The sequence below is a fragment of the Aulostomus chinensis genome, chromosome 12 (assembly GCF_037954235.1).
Source record: "Aulostomus chinensis isolate RoL2024-O1b breed Wild chromosome 12, RoL_Achi_v1.0, whole genome shotgun sequence".
In the NCBI taxonomy this organism is placed as follows: Eukaryota; Metazoa; Chordata; class Actinopteri; order Syngnathiformes; family Aulostomidae; genus Aulostomus; species Aulostomus chinensis.
This window is the reverse complement of record NC_141331.1, coordinates 28,921,572-28,935,780: the sequence shown is the minus strand read 5'-3', so window position 1 is coordinate 28,935,780 and position 14,209 is coordinate 28,921,572. Positions and strand designations below refer to the sequence as shown.

The window sequence follows — 14,209 nt, the reverse complement described above, 5'->3', positions numbered from 1 at the left end:
AGTGCATTATGTTACCCGTCCCAGCACTGCCTTACTGTGTGTGTGTGTGTGTGCGTGCGTGTGTGTGTGTGACTGTGATGTCGGCCTACTTCTTTACATTTATCACAAACTGAATTTCACATCAATCAGCTCTCAGGCCATCAGAGGGGTGAAGCACAGCCCCCAACATCACATTAAATAAACTTTTGACAGGATGCTCACACAATCTGACACATCCATAGATTTGATGTTTCGACGTACTCTTTCTTGCGAAACTACTGCAAATGTCAAAGACAGTTCGACCTCAGCCGAACAAGATCACACATCATGAATTCACCTCTGTGGAAAACACAAACACAACTGAGTCATCAATGACTCAACAATGTTGAGAACTCAGATGCACACACACGATCAGCTGTGACGATTCACCTTTGACCTCTCTGCTGTGAGGGGCCACGAGGGCCATGTGCAAGCAGTGAGGTCCAGACCTGAGGAAACACCTCCCAAACCTCTTGAACACATCTGGGATCCTGCACATTGGGCAATTCCCTGACACAGAACAGGTTCACAACACCACCTCAGACTTTTCTGAGTAATTATGCTGACAAAACAACCAAATGGATTCCATGACCCCCTCTAACGGGACATGCAGATGGCCGGTTATTCACTTCCAAACAGACCATGGCAGAGGACTGTTCGGGTGTGACTACATACCCCAGGATGCTCCTGCCTGCTCTCGGAGGGCTGGGTGGTTTCTGGGTGGGCGGATTGGACCTGGACATGCCTTCTCCTAGTGTCATGCTCTGCTGTCCATTCACCTGTTGAAACAAGGTTGTACCTCAGTCTCATTTGGTGGATAATGCACGTCGGTGCTGTTGACCAGGTCTGTCTGAGCCTTCACACAACGGAACCTTACAACTGTTAAGGGACCGTTATTTGTTCTGTTGGGATCGAGGTCACAACAAAGACCTGTTCAAAGCTTTATAAGGGTCAAATACACAAAATGGTGCCGGAAACTGATGTACACAACAAAGGTGATCCACAAAAACAACACTGACGAAGGATGTCAGCACCGCCAGGCGAAAGAACATGTTGGAGACGGGAGAAACGGGACACAGATGCTGTTCAGGTCAAACAGCGGATGTTGATTAGACAAAGGAAACTGCTGCAGGTCAGCAGATGCGCAGTTTCATGAATCAGATTATTGTTTCACATGTGCCTTTTTTCAGCAAACATACACTTTTAGTGTGAATCCTGCATGCTACATGACTTCTGGTCAGGTTGGAGGAACCTGTGGACCACAACAGTCAGCTTGACTACGCATGTATGTTGTCTGGAGCCATGACAGAGTGAAGTTCTGCTGCTTCTTTAACCCAACAACCTGCTGGACGGTCATTCTCTTTGGTCACCGCTTCAGTAGGTGTTCTGTGACTGATATTCAGCTGGTCAGGACAGGTCCTTACCTTCAACCTCAGCAACCACTTCATGAAAGCAAAGTGAGGAAGAGAGAGAAGAGATGAGAACATTAGTGTCAATCCAGCAGTCAGAGAACACGTTCTAGACAAGTACAGGTGGGCCGATGCGTGGAGGGGACGGGCTGCTGTGAGATGAAGTCACGCGGAGTCCCTTCAGTGTGGCTTTGATCATTCATTGTGGTCAACTGGCACAGCTACTGACATTAAACACCTGATAAGTGTAGAGAAATGGATACACCTGTGTGACAACAATGACAATGAGGAGCTTGTTGCATCAGAGGACCAGAGTGTTTCCTCCACATCAAAGAGGTCCATCAGGTGGGAGGCCATCACTGAAAATCTGGGCCGTCAGGGTCACACACCAGTCGTCATTCATGACTACAGCAGCCGTGCACAGCCTTAGCATCACATGCAGTCTTCCTACCTTCACCCCGTGTCCAATGTCATCGAGCACGCTGTAGTCGATGGGCTTCCTGATGTAGCGCACTGGCCTCTCCGGATTGGCTGGAGCAACTATTTTATGTGAGCGGGACGTGTTCTTATTGGTGGTCAAAATGCCAATCTCCCGCCTCGCCACCTTCTCCTTGTGCGTGTCCACTGTCTGAAAGAAGTAGAAGATACACTGATAGCAATATGTGCGTATTACAGTAAGACGACGATGACTACTACTACTACTACTACTACTACTACTACTACCACCACCCCTAGAACTGATACATACATGGTATAAGGTCAGAAACAAGAGCAAAGCCAAGAGAACGATCCAGCAGCATTACAGGCCTGCTGAGTTACTCAGTGCAGGGGGATGTTAGAGCCTCTGGGGGGCGGCTGGGCTGCAGCCCCCTGTCCAGGAGCAGGACCAGGTCTATCTGCTGGGTCGCCAGGGATAGAACTGAACCAAATGTATACACACACACACACACACACACACACACACACACGCACTGACACAAACACACTCACTCACATACACACACACACATACTGACACAAACACCCACACACTCACACTGACACAAACACACACATCATATCCCCTAAACTGAATAACGTAAAAGCTTCCAGTATATGATTAAAAACTTGCGAGTACATCCTACCCATGTCATGTCGAGGTATTCTTGTATCGTCAGGGTGTTTAACGTTTTATGTTGGATTTCTCTGTAATTTTATTTCATCTCTGTGTTCTTGTTCTTTGTCGATGATGTAAAAAACTGACTGATTCAAAGGAGGTAATTATACTACATTTACTGGGTACTTGGGTAATGTCTTGGAATGTCAGCGTAATTGGGTAATTTGTTTCAGGAGCATAGCAATAAATTCACTGACAATGCTCAGATCAGCAAATGCCCCAGCTGGTATGTAGTACTCAGTACTGTACATGATGTTATAACTACACGCAGTAGTGGGTTTGGACTGCATAAAATCACTGCATTGCACAAATCAGTTGTTGGCTAGATGGTACTGCTGCTGTTAGGGTTACAGATAATATTATTAATGTATTTTAAAATCAAGCTCAGGGACAGAGCCCTGCAGGGGCAGCAAGGGGACACATGACAGGGGGACAGGGACATAGGGAGACATCCTCGTGCTCCAACCCTATTCAGCAGAACATGGCCAGGTTAATCCATAAAGCTATGGGTGGGTTGGGGGGGAGATAGCTCTGTTCGAGGGCAATGGGCCTGGTCGTTGTGGTGGGCTGTGGCTGCCCCGCCTGGGTGTGGGGTGTGGGTGGGTGTCGGCCTTGCCGCTGGCGGACCTCTTGGGGGGCTCTGGTCGGGTCTCAGGCCAGAGGGACCCTGTACCCCTGGGCTCTGCTCATGCTGTGGGGTGGGGGGGTTGCCCGGCGGGTGTGGGTTGCTTCCGGGTGGGAGTTGCCGCTCCTATGCTTTCCTATGGGTCCTGGCATGGGTTGGGCCTGTGGCTGTTTCCTGGGGGGTGGCCTGGGGCTCCCCGTGTCCTGGGGGTTTCTGGGTGCTCTGGTGCTATCCTGGACTGGGGGTGCGATGTCCTGGCCCCCCCACATCAGCTACAGCCAGCTACGCACAGCATCCAAGACAAACCTTAGCACACACACACACACACACATACACACACGCGTATACACACATACACACATACGGTGCACAACTGACCATAAACACACTCTCAGACATTTATTCTAAAATTCTATTAAACCAAATCGTAACCCTGCACTGGAAATTCTGCAACCAATGTTTTTTCCTTTTTCTTTGTTTGTTTGTTTGTTTTGTTGTTGTTTGTTTTTTAGTTTTTTCTGCTATTGTTGTTGTTGTTTTTGTCTCCCCCCCCCTTGTCTTCCCTCTCCTGTCCCTGTTCTCTCTCCTGTCTTCTGTAGCTTCATCAATGAACCAACACCATTCCTAATAAAATTAAACATAAATGGCAGTAGGAGGAGTTTATCAGGTTCCTCCTTTGCAGAGTAAAACTGCTTCAGTACAACGAGGCACCAGGAACATGGATGCTGCTGCTGAACAGGACAGGGGGGGAAACAACAACAAAAAAGCTATGGGTAAAATGATAAAAACATTATTGAATAATTTCCATTATTAACATGTTTGCGAGTGGTTAATGATTTTATGCATTTGAACCACAGGAGGAAGGAGCGAAGGAGTTCCCGGCAATGCCTAGAGGGCGATGTTGTTCCTGTCTGGAACACATTGCACGCCAACTTTTCTGTTCATGAAGAGGAACAGGCTTCACTGCACCATACAGTAATGAGGCGTGCAATGGAGGCAAAATGTTTCATGTTTCAATAGACGTGTACACTTCTGTTCTTATTGGTCTTTTAGACTGAACTTGAAGTTACTGATTTGGAAGATGATACAAGTGTGAGTTTTTCAATCAAGTCTCAAGTCATTGCATCACCCTTACCTTATTTCCATTATTGATCATAGCTGTGACTATAAAAGACTCTGCTGTTCGTGTGAGTGGCAGTGCTGTGCTTAGCAGAAATATATATTTTCTTTTCATATCTACATGTGTGATGTCCTCCAGCGACCCAGTTCTCCAGTGGGGTCTAAGCATGGCAGAGTTGTAGTGAAGGTTAAACAAGGTTTTGGACATCCAACATAAAACATGCACAGAAGCAAAATGCAGACAATTGAGGGAACGTTCCTGCTCTTCACAATTGTGTCCTTATGGTTGATTGTTTCTCATTTATTTTGAAAAATGTGTTTAATTGGTTTCCTGTCCATTGTGTGATAGGAACTCACTCAGGAGTCTGTCCACATGCATGCCAGGACGTGTGGTGACAAAGGAATGGACAGCTACATGTTTTTATCCATGCACATTGTTCACAACATGTGATGACAGTAAAATAAGATTTGTTGTTTGTTTCCACATCTTACCAGCACCATACTGGGTGCAGAGGACACTCCCAAGCACTTCAGCAGGTATGTCGTTTTACAACATTTTGTGTTAATATCGAGGTAGCTTTTTAAAAAAAACATTTTTAAACATTATGTTGTTGTTGCCAATCGCTTATCAGACATCCTGAAGTTCCTACAAGAAAGACTTGACACGAAAACCTTTGACATGAATGGGACAGAAACAGGCTTCCCTTCCGCCATCGGAGGACAAGGCATTGATGATGGAGCACTACGCAGAGTTCCGAACCAGTATGTATTCCTTGCTAATGTTAACATACCTACTTAGAAATAATTTGAAAATGGCAAACTGTTTTATTCATCAAAAAGATGCGACGCCTCCGGATGAATTTATTTGACGGAGATGCATACAAAGGCAAAAACCCTAAACACAGGATCTCTTACTACCAGGATCCAGATACAGGTATGTGCAGTATGATGCAGTCCAGCAGTTCAAGAGCACTTTCACTTGCTTTTTTCTGTTCTTGAGGATCTGTGGGGAGATCATTGCCACCAGTTTGGTTCAAGGAGAACCACGGATTTCTTTTCAACTTGGCCCTACCCTTTCTTGTTTCATGGACAAATAACGAATGTGCCAGAGGTGACTGATACAGAAATCCTGAACCTGATTCAAAAGGTAAATTAAACTGAATCTATTATTCTTTTCTCTTAAACGGTACCAACAACTGTTTCTTTTTTAAGGTGGAAGGTGCTGAAGGAGACACACAGAGACCTTTCTGATGCCATTTTAGCGTGTGGCTACATTGGTCCAGTTCACAGCGACCACAAAAAGGCCATCAGAGTTTGTTAATTGAGCATAAAACAAATCATTGTGCCAAAAAATATGATTTCAACTTTTTCATTCTTTTAACTTGTGCCATCAGACAGCATTCAGTGACGAGGCTCATACAGAGAAGGACTGGCCATCTATGGATTGGAAGAACAGCACCACCAGCTGTTTCAGCAGCTCCGTCTTCTTGCAAACGTTCAACGGGTCTGTACAAATTCGATGGGCCTCTTCAAAGAAGGCTGTCCATTCCAAACATGTATGGCAAAGACAGAGGAAGCTGAAGCAGGGTTTCTTTGTCAAAGCCTGAGTTTAATCCAGTGCCTCAACCTGCTGCTCTGTCAGAGCTCTGTAACTGAATGACGCACTTTTTTGTAGCAACATATACTGTATATAATGGATTGATTATGGAACAAACGTAGTTCACATATGCATAGCTTACACTTTATATCACATTTGAATAACACCTGTAAAGCTTAAATGCTGTATCAATAGGTTAAAGTTCAGCTATCACTAAAAAAAATTTGACATTTGAATAATTTGAAGTGGACGGCCCGGTGGTGCAGTGGTCCTCACTGTGGCCCCCAGCAAGAAGGTTGTGGGTGGAGCCCCGGCTGCAGCACGGGGTCTTTCTGGGTGAGTCTCCATGTTCTCCCTGTTCCTGCTGGGTTCTCTCTGGTACTCCAGCTTCCTCCACAGTCCAAAGACATCAAGAGGGACCAGGTTAATCCAGACTCTAAATTGACCGTAGGCGTGGCTGGGAGAGCCAATGGTTGTCTGTCTCTATGTGTTGGCCCTGCCATGGACTGGTGACCTGTCCAGGGGGAAGGCTGCTGGGATAGGCTCCACCCCCACCACCCTGAACAGGAGGAGAGGGGGAACATGGAGGGATGGAGGGATGATGGATGGATGGATGGATGGATGATGGAGGGAGGGATGGAGGGATGGATGATGGATAGATAATTTGAAGTTTAAAAAGTATGCCACCATGAGTGCACATAGATCAATTACTCTGATTAATGTGTGTACAATATTCATGAAGGTGTTCCTTGGTCTGCTGTTCTCATTCAGCTACACTCTGGTTGTCTTACTGTCTTCAATGACACATCTTGAATATAAGCTCACAATCACAATGGCAGCCTCCAGCTGCTTCCTGACACCACTCATCTGATTTGTAGATTATTTTATCGATTTAATTCACACATTTTTTCAACTTCTTTTTTAGGTGGATGCAGACTTCATTATCAAGGCTCTGTCTCCTCAATTCAGTGACAAGGGATCAGTAAGACACTGAAAGGAAGTGAACATTATCAACTTTTTGCAGGACCCCTTGCAGAACCTGGGAGACCAAGGTAGCCGTGGAGCATTTGACATCTCATAATTATCTCTTTAGCCCAAAAAGAACTTTTCAGAAAACAATCTCCTACTTTACAAAGAAAATTCAAATGCCTTACTGTTGTAAAAACAGATTTAGCCATGACACACTCAAAATAAAATAGCTGATTACACGTTGTTAATCAGTGCCTGCTGTAATTCATGTTGTTTTTCACCCTTCAGGAACAGATGATCCAGATGGGAGCCCATCAAATGGCTGCCAGGCACCTGAGCCACTAATAGCCACAGAAGGAGAACCCTACAAGGTAACTGTGACTTGATCACGACTCTACCTCCCGGGATGGACCACGCACTTTGTGCTTTCCCACTGTCAAAGCATGTGGGGTTGCAATCACCTTACCTACACAGCACATGACCACATACACTGGTTTTGAAAACCAGCTTCCTCAGGCAGTCTGTGGTGGATTTGATTTTAGCAGACACTAAGTGACAGCACCATGACCACTGTTCTGGTTTGAGATCACTTCAAAATGGTTAAAATTTCACTTTAACTTCAAAAAGTGTGAGATTTGTAATGTTTTGGGGCTCGGCAGCTACATTGTTAGATGAAGTAAAAAAAGTTAGCAGTAAGTTTAGTACAACTTGTAAAACATGAAAATGTATGTTTCATAATAAAAGCAATAAAGCATTACAACTCACCTCTTGATCTTTTTATTTCAAATACACATTAATCTGACGAGGCAGAGGTGACATATTCTCTGCACAATAGATAAAGTTCCTGAGTGTCTGCACGCCCCTGAGCCAACAGCAACTGCAGCTCAGCGTGCTGCTCCTTGGTGAGGGGACTCTCAGACCCCGGGACCAGAACCGCACCTTCCACATCTGGTCTGCACTCGGCTGCAACATCCCAGTCAATGTCTGACTCTTGCAGATCCTGACATTATAAGAGAACAATGACAATGTTTCTATATTGAACTGCAGTTTAAGAACAAATACGGCAACATTTTCCAAATTTTAATACGAGCCAAATGATCACATCTGATATTTTTGCGTACGGGGTCGTTAGCAGGATTACTACATGTCTACTACATTACATCAAGCCTCTTACTTTCATCAGACACGTGCCAGGAGAAAAATCCTACCATTCACAACTGTTTTGAATTAGAACAGTTACTATTTTGCCGGGGTGGAAAGTAACTAGTTTTATGTACTTGTATCACTGTAAATATTTACAATTTGTACTTTTTAAAAGGTGTTGACACAACCTGAACTTTAACTTTGGTATGTTTTGAGTGAAGTACTTTACCACCTCTGCTGTTTTGTACCTCTAGATTGAGAAAGTGAAGCTTTACCTTATCTATCAAAAGAATGGACGAAAGGTCTTGGTTTACTCTCTGTTGTGCTTGTATCTTTTAGTATTGTATTCATCTGTTGAAATCCTAGCACTGTTTTCTAGATTGTGTATGGATTCAAACCGTTACATAATTGAGGGGTTTTACCTGAAGACTTCCTGTCTGGTTTACTGGGTTTGACATCATTCCTCCGTACCACATCTGCTCTGGAGTTCTGTTCCTCTCTGTTTGGCGAGGGTGGTGGTTCCAACCTTCTACAAATGCCAGGAGATCCATGTTAAGTTGTGGAAGGTATGTTGTGGACAGAAAAAAGATCTATATAAGAAAGACAAATTCATCAATATAATTAAATGGGACAGCTTGGATCCACAATAACTCTGCCAGTTTGTGAAAGGGGTCATTTCAGCTGCTTGAGAGGACACCTCAAGGAGGTCTTCTGCCTCCAAGCTGAGAAGTGTGTTGTAATAACTTGAAGTTACACACATCTTGACGTCTCGCCACAGACGTTCGATTCTATCAACAGATTTAAAAAAAAAACCTGAAAATATTGATGACAAACTCAACACTGAAGAATCTGATAATAATTAACATACATTAAAACCAGTTTACCTTTGACTGTGCGCACTTTTCCCTGATATAAAGCTTCCCCTGTCAGTCCCATGCATGGTAAACATATCGAGCAATATCTACGTTCTCCACTCCTCAGTCGCCTCTAACCCTGCACATAAAACACGTGTATAATGCCTGTATAATTTAGGGGGCGAGAAAGATTAGAAGAGGTTATCGTTTGGGATCATGAATTGGCAACAAGTACTTGTAGTAGCTTCTTACCTTGAGGGTAGGCCACGCCGATCAGCAGCCCTTTTAAAGGCAGAACAAGCAGTTGCTGCACGGTTGCTTGTTGCAGCTTCCAAACACACAACCTGTGGAAAAATATGGTTACTTATGTAGTTATGCAGTATAATGAGCAAAAACAATACAACTGCTCTATTCAGGACATCTGTTTCAACATACCTTCCTATACAGCCCAATCCAGTCAGTCTGGACAAAATCCCAAGTGAGTCCACTCGATGCATTGATGCAGTCAATCTTCACCACTGCACAAAGATCCCATGGACAACAGCCTCCCCTTCACAACGCGACAACCTGCAGTGGCCAGTTCCGTCTTTATGCGTTGGACTGCCCCACCAAGTTCATCATCAGAAACCTGGCTGTACCTCGGTCTGACGGACAAACCAAACTCGTTCATCCTTCTTTGAACGGTTCTCACGGAAACACCAAGTAATCTTGACATGCAGTCAACAGACAGGTTTATATCCAGTAGTTCTCTCAATCTCTCCTCCTCAGTATTATATCGAGGACGACCCATCTCTCCAGCAACAGTGTCCACAGTGCTACCACTTGCTGCTTCTTGAACGTGTTCATTATATTCAGTAACAGCTCCCGTAGAACCTTGTAAGGCCTGCCTGATTTCTGCTGGGACTTCTACAAGTCGATGAAGTGCATCCCAGAGGTGAAGCTCCTGACGACATGGAAATTCCAGGAAATCAGTGTCAAGAGGCTTTCATGCGAGGGCCGTCTCCAATTTCATAATGAGCCTGGATATTAACTCTTGTCACACAATGCCCTCTAAAAAAGGTTTCAAATCAAACTGTTAACATTTTTAGGCACATTCAACAAATTAGAATATGTGTTGAGATGAGGCCTGTTTGTCAGATTCAAAGTACCTTTTGAAAATAACCTTGAAGCAGGTATTGAACATACTTTTCATTAAGCCCACATTTCTGTATTAAAAAAAAGTTTTTTATTAGTCTGATGTAATATTCTACTTTAAATGTTGTTTTTTCATTAGGTGTAAGCAGAAAGTCATAATTCATGGAAAAAAGGCTTCAAAACATCAGTCTGTTATTCTATTCAATGTTTCACTTAGTGGATTGAGTTACTCAAATGAATAAACTTTTCAATAATATTCTAATTTATACAATATGACTATAATTACCAGGATATCTTGAGTCTCTGTTGATGCCATTGTCAGCTGTGTACATTTTCCCCAAATACAAAGCTGGTCAAAAGAGAAGACAAGGTAGAAAGAAAAGTAGAAGTTACATTAGAATTTCAGTCCAACAATCAAGTTAACTTCTGTTTTTTCCTTGACATGTAATGACTGGGGGCAGCCCACAAGTTTATGACGTCATGCTATTTTGTAGGAATAATCAGTTCAACACAGCCCAGTTCTGATGTTGTTTACAACAGGCCGAAGACGTGGGGAGAAGCAACTGTAACAGTGAAACTGTCTTTAGTTGAATAATGGAAATATAAGCTTAGGTCACCTTTAAACAAAAGCACACAAAGATACAGTGATAATGCTGCAAGCAGTACAGAGGATAGTTTATCATCTACAACTCACATTTGTGGCGCGCTCTAATCAAAAATAAAAATAAATAATATAAAAAAATAAAAATAAAAATCTAAAATAACTTAATACACTGAAGTGTCACTCCAGTATCAACTGGATGTCAGGCAGCTTACAGCCCTCATATCCCCAGCTGATTGCCTTAGGAGAGGGCAGCTAAATGTTAGCTCACACTATTAGCGACCAAACTTTCTAACCTGTTAAATTATTATTTTTTTTTTTTGCCAGATGAAGTATAATTGTGAATTAGTGATATATGCGTGTATAACGCCCCCTGTAGCTGTAACTAGGAAACATGCATGTTTCAAAGAAAAAAATCATAAAACTCGGACTCACCAAACTCTGACTCAGCCGTGTTAGCTCGATACATCCATGCTTCAGTTATGGAGGCCACAGCGACCGGGGTCACGGGGCAGGGACAGCAGAAAAATGGCCAATCATAGACAAATGTGTGATTCTGTGCTTTTTTTCTATACTTGGTTTTTCAAGGGTGCACAGGAGCAGATCGATCCAGCGAGAGCACAGAGAGCTGCACCTCACGCGCATCTATTGACTTTTAAGCCTACAGTAAAGAGAAGCGCTCGGGGTCACTGAAATGTGCACACATGCGAGGTTCAATGCGCATGTGGAGTGTAACACACGCACATGGAGTGTAACACAAGCACAGGGAGTGTAACAAACGCACATGGAGTGTAACACACGCACATGGAGTGTAACACACGCTGGTGGAGTGTAATACACGTACGTGGAGTCTAATACACACTGGTGGAGTGTAATACACGTACGTGGAGTGTAATACACACACGGAGTGTAATACACAAACGGAGTGTAACACACACGGAGTGTAACACACGCACATGGAGTGTAACACACGCATGTGGAGTAAAACACATGCACATGGAGTGTAACACAAGCACAGGGAGTGTAACACAAGCACAGGGAGTGTAACACACGCTGGTGGAGTGTAACACACGCACGTGGAGTGGAACACACGCACGTGGAGTGTAATAAACGCAGGTGGGGTGTAACACACGCTGGTGGGGTGTAACACACGCACGTGGAGTCTAATACACACTGGTGGAGTGTAATACACGTACGTGGAGTGTAATACACACACGGAGTGTAACACACACGGAGTGTAACACACGCTGGTGGGGTGGAACACACGCACATGGAGTGGAAAACATGCACGTGGAGTGTAACACGCACGTGGAGTGTAACACACGCACATGGAGTGTAATAAACGCAGGTGGGGTGTAACACACGCTGGTGGGGTGTAACACACGCACGTGGAGTGTAACACGCACGTGGAGTGTAACACACGCACGTGGGGTGTAACACACGTACATGGAGTGTAACACACGCACATGGAGTGGAACACACGCACGTGGAGTGGAACACACGCACGTGGGGTGTAACACACGTACATGGAGTGTAACACACGCACATGGAGTGGAACACACGCACGTGGAGTGGAACACACGCACGTGGACTGTAACACGCACGTGGAGTGTAACACATGCACGTGGAGTGTAACACACGCACGTGGAGTGAAACACACGCACATGGAGTGTAATAAACGCAGGTGGGGTGTAACACACGCTGGTGGGGTGTAACACACGCTGGTGGGGTGTAACACACGCACGTGGAGTGTAATACACACTAGTGGAGTGTAACACACACTGGTGGAGTGTTATACATGCTGGTGGAGTGTAACACACGTACATGGAGTGTAACACACGCACATGGAGTGTAACACGTACATGGAGTGTAACACACGCTGGTGGGGTGGAACACACGCACATGGAGTGGAACACACGCACGTGGAGTGTAACACGCACGTGGAGTGTAACACACGCACGTGGAGTGTAACACACGCACATGGAGTGTAATAAACGCAGGTGGGGTGTAACACACGCTGGTGGGGTGTAACACATGCCCGTGGAGTGTAACACGCACGTGGAGTGTAACACACGCACATGGAGTGTAACACATGCACGTGGAGTGTAACACACGCACATGGAGTGTAACACACGCACATGGAGTGTAACACACGCACGTGGAGTGTAACACACGCACATGGAGTGTAATAAACGCAGGTGGAGTGTAACACACGCTGGTGGAGTGTAATACACGCTGGTGGAGTGTAACACACGCTGGTGGGGTGTAACATGCACGTGGAGTGGAACACACACACATGTAGTGTAATACACGCTGGTGGAATGTAACACACGCTGGTGGGGTGTAACACACGCATGTGGAGTGCAATACAGTTATCTGAAAGTTATCTGAAATACATGTATGCGGAGTGTAACACACGCACATGGAGTGTAACACGCACGTGGAGTGTAACACGCACGTGGAGTGTAACACACGCACATGGAGTGTAATAAACGCAGGTGGGGTGTAACACATGCTGGTGGGGTGTAACACACGCACGTGGAGTGTAACACGCACGTGGAGTGTAACACAAGCACATGGAGTGTAATAAACGCAGGTGGGTTGTAACACACGCTGGTGGGGTGTAACACACACACGTGGAGTGTAATACATGCTGGTGGAGTGTAACACGCTGGTGGAGTGTAATACACGCTGGTGGAGTGTAACACACGCTGGTGGGGTGTAACACGCACGTGGAGTGGAACACACACACATGTAGTGTAATACACGCTGGTGGAATGTAACACACGCTGGTGGAGTGTAACACACGCATGTGGAGTGCAATACATGTATGTGGAGTGTAACAAAGGCACGTGGAATGTAACATGCACATGGAGTGTAATACACGCACATGGAGTGTAATACACGCTGGTGGAGTGTAATACACGCACATGGAGTGTAATACACGCTGGTGGAGTGTAATACACGCACATGGAGTGTAATACACGCTGGTGGAGTGCAACACACGCACCTGGAGTGTAGTACACGCTGGTGGAGTTTAATACATGCACGTGGAGTGTAATACACGCTGGTGGAGTGTAATACACGCACATGGAGTGTAATAAAAGCACATGGAGTGTAATCATGCTGGTGGAGTGTAACAAACGCACGTATAATAATAGTAATACACGCATGTGGAATGTAATAGTAATACACACAAGTGGAATATAATAGCAATACACGCATGTGGAGTGTAATACACACACATGGAATATAATAGTAATACATGCATGTGCAGTGTAATACACGCATGTGAAATATAATACTAATACACACGTGGAGTGTAACACACACATGTGGAATGTAATAGTAATACACGCATGTGGAGTGTAATTCACGCACGTGGAATATAATAGTAATACACGCTCGAGGAGTGTAATACATGCACATTGAGTCTAATAGTAATACACTCTTGTTTAGTGTAATACACACGCGTGGAGCGTAAAAAAAGTTAGTGGAGTGTACTACACGTGTGTGGATTGTAACAGTAATATACAATCCTGGAGCGGAATCAACGTGGGGTGTAATATTAAAACACACTCATG

The 14,209-nt window shown here is 44.7% G+C and overlaps 1 protein-coding gene and 1 long non-coding RNA gene across 6 annotated transcripts in view; both read right to left on the bottom strand.

The window, feature by feature from the left end:
• LOC147252687 (abl interactor 2-like) overlaps nt 1–14,209 on the bottom strand; it is a 50,835-nt gene that overhangs the window by 19,043 nt on the left and 17,583 nt on the right. For 4 of the 5 annotated variants that reach the window (XR_015118789.1, XM_086221057.1, XM_086221059.1 and 1 more), the window contains exons 3-5: nt 1,879–2,055; nt 1,443–1,460; nt 694–797 (exon numbers count right to left, since the gene is read on the bottom strand). Coding sequence is in view for 4 of the 5 variants with exons in the window: in XM_086221057.1 (XP_086077183.1) it covers nt 694–797; nt 1,443–1,460; nt 1,879–2,055 (299 nt within the window). In the remaining variant the exon portion in view is untranslated. The remainder of the gene's footprint in view (nt 1–693; nt 798–1,442; nt 1,461–1,878; nt 2,056–14,209) is intronic. The other variant, XM_086221060.1, reaches the window with a different exon arrangement.
• Nucleotides 5,201–12,053, bottom strand: LOC147252688 (uncharacterized). Its single transcript, XR_015118790.1, has 7 exons — nt 10,311–12,053; nt 10,039–10,095; nt 9,326–9,940; nt 9,143–9,234; nt 8,921–9,029; nt 8,459–8,626; nt 5,201–7,893 (listed from the first exon to the last, which is right to left on the bottom strand). It is a non-coding gene; the product is annotated as an uncharacterized LOC147252688 (long non-coding RNA).